Genomic DNA, 8,707 nt, shown 5'->3' on the forward strand with positions numbered 1-8,707 from the left:
GTTCAGGCTAGCTTACCAAATCTAGCATCAAAAATTCCTCCTGGTAAGGATCCCATAGAAGTTAGGGCTTCCAAAGCCATTAACAATGTGTCATAAAAACGAATTTAAATTTTTCTCGATTGGAAAGCTTTTTGGATTTTATTTAGCATTAAGTGAGCAATCCTTGCCAACTATTAGGCAGTGAAAGAATCTTTAATTCTGTGTTTTGCTGATGTCTACAAATACTGCAGCAGCTTCTATTGACTAAGCCTTTATGTTCATTTTTATATTTTGTTCATTTATGAAATACACATGTAAAATAATTTCTTCAATTAACGTTGTGTAATTTTATTATATGATTAATTCGCATTCTTTCCTCCCCACTGATGTCATTCATCTATTTTAAACACACCTGCATCCTTGTGAGGGCCTCCTGGGTTACATACCTGAATTTCTTGAAGGCAGATGAAGACATAAGAGGCAAAAGAAGAGGAAGTAGAAGAGTTCATTGGTCATAGAAATTCCCAATGTCCTAGTTATCAAGGAGATTAATGTAGAAGAAAAGACTATGTGATTTCTATCCCAGAGGCCAAAGTCAAGGTCTCCTGACACTGGGCTGTAACAACTATACATGAACAGCGTTCAGACAAGAGTGTAGGGAACAGGGCCTTCATAATTCATAGTTGCTACAAACCAAACACACAGGAAACTATTTCTACAACAAAGGAGGAAAAAAAATCTTCTAGACTACTTAAGAAAATGGATCTAAAACTCCAGCTGTTCTTGAAGAGCAAACAGAGAATGTAGAAAAGCATGCTGAGACTTAATCTTGGTCTGTCTCTGGGCTGAGGGAGTCTAACCCTTACACTCACAGTGCCCCCTGTCACCTGGTCCTGCACACCCTCCAGGCTTAGCCCCATTGCAGGCTTTGCTGGAGCCTTAGCTGCAGGTTTGGGTCTGGGCTGCAGGTGTCTGTGAAGCACTGTGCCCTTGCTGCACAGAAGTAGGTGGCCGAGTCTCCAGGCTGAGAGACTGTGATGTGCAAGGAGAACTGTTTGTCGCTTTTACTGAAGAAGACTGTGAATTGTCCTTCCTTTTTATTGGACACTGAACTTATGGCTATCAGGAGAGCAGGGCCTTCAGCAGGGAACTGCCGGTACCATGAGAAGTAGTCAAATGCGCTGTTCTCGTAAGTGCAGTTCAGAACTGTGGTCCCTCCTTCCCAGACTGTCAGAGATTGGGGACTTTGTCTCACCTACTGCTGGTCATGTCTTTCCTTCTGCTGGCCACTCACCCCTGTGTAGGGAAACACAGCAAATGGTGTTAGGTTCCTAAGATCTGCTGATGGTTTCAAGAAGGATGACTTTGTCTGGTGCCGCAGTTCCCTCCTGCCTCTGAATCAATCACATATCCTGGGATATGTGGTTTCTCTTCCATGACTTACCAGCTAGGTGAAGGCCTAGGACTAAAAACAATGCTTTCAGGACCTTGCCCATTTCTCCTAGACCGAAGATTGGGGAGAACTCAGGTGGCCTTTTATCCCCCACAGAACACTGACTCCAACTTCACAGGCACCTCAGTTCTTTCAGCTGGCTCCACCCTTCACTAACACTACCTAAAGCTATTTCTGACAGAGGAAGCACTTCTCCATTATTCTCAAATTTGGTATTGCTGAAAATAGAGCCATGAGAATCAGAAATCCCCTCATTACCATTCTACCATCATACACTGTTGCTAGAAATGTGTCTTGATATAGACATCTAGAATAATGTGGTTTTTCTGAAAGAAAGAAAGAAAGAAAGAAAGAAAGAAAGAAAGAAAGAAAGAAAGAAAGAAAGAAAGAAAGAAAGAAAGGAGGGAGGGAGGGAAGGAGGAAGGCAATGAGGAAGAAAAGACAGAAAGCAGAAAGGAAGAAAGAAAGCAAGGAAGGAAGAAAGACCGGTAATCTAACTAATACCACTTATGGACATTTATCCAGGAGAAAGAGGTCATTTCATGAGAGACACTTGCATATGCCTGTGTGTTACAGCACCATTCATGACTTGCAAGATGTAGACACAGCCTAGGGACCACCTGTCAACCAATGAATGGACAGAATATTGTCCCTGAAACTACAGAGTAATGGTCAGCCACTAGGAAAAAATAAGCTCCTGCCATCTGTAGGAAAGTGGATAGTATTTAAGGACAAGGTGTTAAGCAAAATAAGCAGAACTGTAGACATACACAATATGTATGTGTTCTCATCTGTATAAACAAATGAACAATCAAAAACAAAAGCAAAAGAGGAGTAAAGAAAAAGAAAATAAATATGATCTGAAAGCAGAAGTTAGACAAATGAGTAAGAGAAGGGGAAGAGGGACAAAGGGAAAGGAGAGGACAACAGAGAGTGAAGACAAGATGAATATGAGGAAATTGTCACATAAGCATACATTAAAAATTCACAACAAACCCACTAATTTGTACAATTAATGTGTGTTGATAATTTTGGTAATATCATATGCCCTATGGGAGAACTGACTATAGTAGTTTTCTGAATGGTTATAGTATGAATCCAACTCCTAATGTCTTTGCATCATGTACATATAGATTGACGGAGCTCTCCGTGCTCGTTAGAAACTCACTACACTGGTCAGTGATTAGCCCTGCGCCCACTGTCAGCCAATGTGCAGAGAAGAGACTGTGGAATGGTCAGCCCTCATGGCACATGTCTACCACATGCTCTCCTCTCGAGATTCAAGGATCATTGCAGAAGAAAAGTCAGTGTTGGAACCAGAGATGGTGGATGACTACAGGAAACAATGTCTTCTGGACACATCAGGGCAGCTGAACTTATGAAGGAGCAGTTTTGTGACAGTCTGCACAAGGCCTGTGCAAGCTTAAGAAAGACAAAAATCCTAACATGGACAGCAAGATTAGCATTGATACATCAAGTGTGCTTATTCGCCGAGCTGTCTTTTCAGGTCCAGATCATTTGGGGTTTATTGCAAATATTAACAAAATGTGTTGAAAACATGCAATGAATTATACTATCCTATTACCAGGTAAGGTTATGAGTAAATGAACCAAGAAGCATATAGGTTCCATTCACTTAAGAAAAAATTAAATTTTATTCTAATTATTTTCATGTGTCCTATTACATAAGTCCATTTACAGACTGCTCTATGGAGAAGCCATTAACTCTATAGAATGGACTGTCCTCTAGAGTCCCATCTGAGAAATAAAACATTCACAATTGTAATGGACTTCCCACTGTCCTTGCTGCCTTTGCATGAGGAATCCCAAGGCTTTCTGACCATGCACAGAGGAAGGTGTATGCTTTCTAACTGTAAAACTCATGCCTTTTTTTAAAGAATATAAAGTTATGAGCTGAAATGGCTGAAAATAATTTAGCGATAAAATTACAAAATCTTTACACATTTCAAAACAAGTGTGAGGAACTTAGCATTCAGAACACTGCACAGTTGCATGAGTTCTACACAATGCCAACAAAACATGTGGGAAAATGTTATAATTGATGTTACTGGGAAGTATAGATACAAACAATTATTGTAAAATTGCATTTTGGAAAAACATGCATGTCATGGACAATCCTCATTTGATGAACTCCAAGTCAAATTCAGGGTGTGGTGAACTAAGGAGAAACTGGATTGCCTGTGCAATCTGTTGGTCTTTTTCATAAAATAAAACACAATTTAGGAGTTACACCTGCCATAGTCTAGATTCTGAACACAGGAGGAGACTATGCTGTGTGTAGACACCAGGGGGCAGGAGTTAGGATCATCACCTAGCAAATCTACTACCACAGTTCTCATTCTAGCAAGGTACTTAAGGGTTAACTACTACCCAGAAGTGTAAGTTTTTCCCTTTCGTGTGTGTGTGTGTGTGTGTGTGTGTGTGTGTGTGTGTGTGTGTGTATGTGTGAAAATTAAAATAAAGTCACCTGGAATCTTAACAGGTACCATGCACTAAGGTAGGTTTTAGGCCAAATGCAGAACACAAAGGACAGAACCCCTTTCACACAGATCAAAGTGCACAGCAATGAACATGGAAGAGTAAGTATCTCTGTAGAAAGATGTAGAATCTGCTGGTTAAATCCTCAAGAGTGGAACATCTAGATCTTGTGTTAACTCTATGTTTACCAATGTCTTCTTTGAAAGACATTGTGGGTTTTCTCTTATTATTATTTCAGCTCTTTATTTATTACAGAGAGATAAGTGTAAGTCGTAGAGCTTTTTACTTTAAACCAGCATTTTGTTTACAGCATTTTGTTCATACTTATTTTTATTGGTTGTACCCATTTGTATTCACATCAGCAATGAAGAAGTATTCTCCCTCCAGTTCTTACTACTCCTTCCCAATCCTCTTCTGTGCTAATCCCTGAGCCTTGTTTATAGGAATTGCATTCTGGATGTATTAACTACACTAGATAACTTGAGGCCAGGTACTCTTTGAATTTTGCCCATTTGCCCATTACTGTACTATCCTCTACTTGTTTCAAAAGGAAGCTTCTTTGATGAGAGGTGAGAAATACACTTCTTTTTGAGTAATTATACATATTTAAAATGCAGTTGGAAGCTATGTTGATTTAGAAAAATGGCCATAACTGTTTCTCCTCTAGTGTCTATGACATCTCCAGCCATGGGAGTGAACTAGCCTTACAGTATTGTGCCTGAATTCCTTCCTGTTGAACAGGCCTTATGTCCAATGAAGTATATATTAGTTCCCCCAAGATGAAAGTGCTACCATTGCATTTCTGTGGGTTTTCTTGCCATTTTGGTCATTGTTTTGATTCATAGTCTTTCCATAGCTTGGTAGGATTATCTATTGCTTTTCTCCCTTGGAATCTTGATGATACCTTTGGATACTGTGAGAACCTGTCATTAGGCAGGAGTTGTCAGGTCAGTTTTAGTTAAATCCTCACAAGTCCTTGTCGAAGGTATGTGGTATTCTTATAACTATGATCTTATCTTCAAATTCTGTGGGGGTAACAAAGGGTAATGGCAATTATTTGGAGCAGTCTCTTGAAGCACCTAACTAAGAACTTGGAAGAAGGGTTCCCACTCCTGGAACTCATGTGAAGTGCAAGTTTCTGGTTTCCCTGAAGACTCAGTTTTATCATGTGATGTTTTCTTGCAAACTGCACACTTGATGTTTTGCTGGAGGTGGTCTTGGGAAAGAGCATGTGGTGTTTTGCTGTCATCTCTCTCATGCAAGGCAAATGATGTTGGCCAGCTGAGAACATCCATGGGTGGACTCTGAGTAGAGGAGATAAATGAAAGACCACAGAGAGGCATCCCTTTTTGGATCAACATCACTGAGCTGATCTTCATTCTTTGCAAAGAGAACTGTCCCAGAGAACTTGTTGGGGCCAACCACCTAAGTCTTCTGGCTTTCACTGACTTCATGGTGCTGCATGGTTTTGGCCTTTGGAGTGGACTGAGTTTGGTAATCCCTTAAAGACCCATGGATCCTAACCAGTAGGAAGTAGATAAAAGAGGTCTACAACCCTTTTTCCTATTAATCTCCTAACTAAATTTGGGGGTTGGATGGGAGGTAAAGGTGTTTAAGTAAAATCTAAGCCTACATTCAGGCTTTTATTAGATTTCACAAGCTCTCATAAAAGGGATTCTATTATATGCTATGCCATTATAAGTAGTTTTGGGGGGTTAGAAAAGCAATTTGACGTCTCATCATTCTCCTTAACCAATAATAGAATGTGTAATTTTTTTCTGATCTTTGTATATACAAACATGAGTCTTCTTTGAAAGACATTGTGGGTTTTCTCTTATTATTATTTCAGCTCTTTATTTATTACGGAGAGATAAGTGTAAGTCGTAGAGCTTTTTACTTTAAACCAGCATTTTGTTTACAGAATTGAGATGAATCAAAAACCTTGGCCTCCTTTCTCATGTTTCAGAAAAATTATGAGAGAACCCAACTCTAATCCCAGGTGAGTGTGTCCACCACATCATTGGGATTAAAGCACAGCACAATGGCAAACAAGAATAGACTTTAAGGGGAAGGGATTTTTGGACAGAGACTTTCATGACCTGGCTGTTACATACAACGTGTGTAAGAAAAGGTGGAAGAACCTTTGAAAGAAATGGAAATGCCATTCTGGGCATGATCTTCAGACCTATAACAGCTGTATAGCTTCACTAAGTGAAGGCTGTCAGGGAGCATGGTGGTTTGAATGAGAATGAACTCCATAGGCTACATAATGTTTGGCTCTCGGTTTGTGTTGTATTTAGGAAGGATCAGGATGTGTGGCCTTGTGAGAGGAGGTGTGTCACTGGTGCTGGACTTTGGAACCTCAAAGCCAAAGCTAGGCCCAACTTCACTCTCTCTTTTCCTCTTGCTTGTACTCAGATGTAAGCTCTTAGCTACTACTCCAGGGTCATGCCAGCCTGCCTGCCTGCTGCTGCACTCCCTACCATAATAATAACCCTCTGAAACTGTGGTCAAGCCTCCAATGAAATGCTTTCTTTCATGAGTTGTCTTGATCATCCATGGTATCTCTTCAAAGCAATAGACAAGTAACTAAGAGTAGAGGTTGGGGAACATTCTGTAACATGGACCAAGGTGAGTTATAATCTAAATAATTTATAGAATGAGACTGAAGCCCAATTTTAATGACTAGAGTCTAGCTTTCTTATTTAAATCGTAAATTTGTGGGGTAATAACAGAAGATTGCTGGAGAATTTAAGTCCCTAGGTTTTGTAAGACATCTTGGTAAAGATAAAGCCTATGTCAGGGTTTTACTGGAGAAGTTTGCTATTAAGATTTCCAGTTAGGGAGAAAACATTATTTCAAGGGATGACAGCCTAGGTTGTCTCTACCACTGACTTCCATCCTGTCAGTGAGAATTTCCACAGATTCCTAGGTTTCTAGATATTTGACCTGAGACTTGTTGCTGTTTTTCAGGAAGCTGGTGAGAGCACGTGGAGAAAGCACACAGCCTCCCTCACAGGGCTGCTCCCCTAGGCCTCCTGCACCTATGGTTTGTGTGCAGCTTCCCCTGCACTCTCCCTGACTGTGTCACTCACAGCACAGTAGTACAGGGCAGAGTCTGACAGCTGCACTGAGGATGCCTGCAGGTGGAAGGAGTTGCTGCTCTTGTGGAGAGTGGCGTGGAACCCTAGGTGCTCTGTCCTCTTGTTGTCTGTGATGTTCTTCAGGAGTAGCTGAGGGGCTTCTTTGAGATATTGCACATACCAGAAGAGGAAAGTATTTGTGTAAGTAGTCTGATAGGTGCAGTTCAGCATCACAGGCATCCCCTCTGTGACAGTGACCAAGCCTTCTGTTTGGGTCACTGAGTCTCCATTGCTACTTCCTAAAAAACAAACAAACAAGGAGGAATTACTATTCTATGTGAGGAGGAAGGTTAAAGACTGCCATAGTTGTAAGACAAAGACATCATTAACGCTTAGGGTAAAATGTAACTTACTGAGCATTAAGAGGAGCACAAGAACTGAGCAGGTGACAGGAAGCATGTTCATAGAAGAAAGACACTTGGTCCTTGAGTGCATCAACCTCACAGGGCAAGTCTTCAACAGGACCTCATCCAACCTCTCACTCATGGACAAGGTCCTTTGTCTGCACAGTGAGTCTGTCATGTTAAGCCACTTGAAGGAGATGTAACCCACATCTAAGGAAGCAGCGCCCTCTGCTGATTTCCCTTCAACCTGCACCACAGGTGGCTGCACAAGTCATTGTGAAGAAACTTGAAACCTCACCCTAAGCAGACAGGTCTCTAGTTGACACCTGTGTTACTGAACCACATGTATCCTATGGTATTTAATGTGGTGAGTGTACATAAAAGTGTACACACACCCATACCTCTGATAAAATTCATCCATTTTTCTCTTTTTATTAGTTCTTAGAGAATGTTGTGCAGTGAACGATTATTATACTCATCTGTTCCCTCCATTTCTGACAAATACATCCAACTTCCCTACCAACAACATTTTGTGGCCTCTCTTTTTAAAATAAGGCGCATAAATTTTTGCGTTTCAGGCTGTTCTTCCCATATACTCTTAGCTTTGTTCCTTCAGTAGAGGATGGCCTATGAACCAGGGAAAATTCTATGGGTTAATGTTTTGTCAGCTTCACACAAACTACAGTCAGCTTGTATGAGGGAACCCAAAAAAAGTATTTTCTTCCTTCAGCTTAGCCTCTGGGCATCTTTGTAGATGATCAGTCTCATGATTGGTGATTGATCTGGAAGTTCCCAGATCACTCTGGACATTTCTGCTCCTGAGCAGGTATCTGGTCCTGTCTTGTATGAGAGAGCAAGTTGAGCAGGCCAGAAAGCCTCACTCCCTCCTGCCTGGAGTTCCTGCCCAAGATTGTAAGCTAAAATAAACCCTTTCATCCCAGACTTCCTTCTGGTTCATAGTTTGTTACAGCAAAAGGAAAAGTAGCTAGAACAGTCATATATCAAAGAAAAGTTAGGTTTTCTAAACTTTAGAAACCTGAAATGTTAGAATTTAAAATATTATAGACAAAAAATTAGAGGGCAAAAAAATACAGTATCTTAACATATTTTAAAGGAACCTACCAGAAATATCACTGTTCAGAAAACTATATAATGTTTTATTGTTAAAGCTCTAAATATCATCAAAGTACATCATGAGTAGAAATTTCGATGATGTTGCTAGGAATAAACACAGCATTCTTTCTTTCTTTTCTCTATTCATGGGAAACACTATAAATGTGATGCCATAAG

General features: G+C 40.5%; 1 pseudogene and 1 gene segment (V, D, J or C); both read right to left on the minus strand.

Moving 5' to 3' along the window:
* Positions 1–889: 889 nt before the first annotated feature.
* Positions 890–1,475, minus strand: LOC132656616 (T cell receptor alpha variable 23/delta variable 6-like; annotated as a pseudogene).
* A 5,499-nt stretch (positions 1,476–6,974) lies between these two features.
* On the minus strand, positions 6,975–7,478 carry LOC132656356 (T-cell receptor alpha chain V region CTL-F3-like). The segment is given in 2 exon segments: positions 6,975–7,312; positions 7,427–7,478. Coding segments are annotated over 2 exon segments (390 nt in total).
* Positions 7,479–8,707: the final 1,229 nt, after the last annotated feature.

This window comes from Meriones unguiculatus, chromosome 9 (assembly GCF_030254825.1).
Source record: "Meriones unguiculatus strain TT.TT164.6M chromosome 9, Bangor_MerUng_6.1, whole genome shotgun sequence".
In the NCBI taxonomy this organism is placed as follows: domain Eukaryota; kingdom Metazoa; phylum Chordata; class Mammalia; order Rodentia; family Muridae; genus Meriones; species Meriones unguiculatus.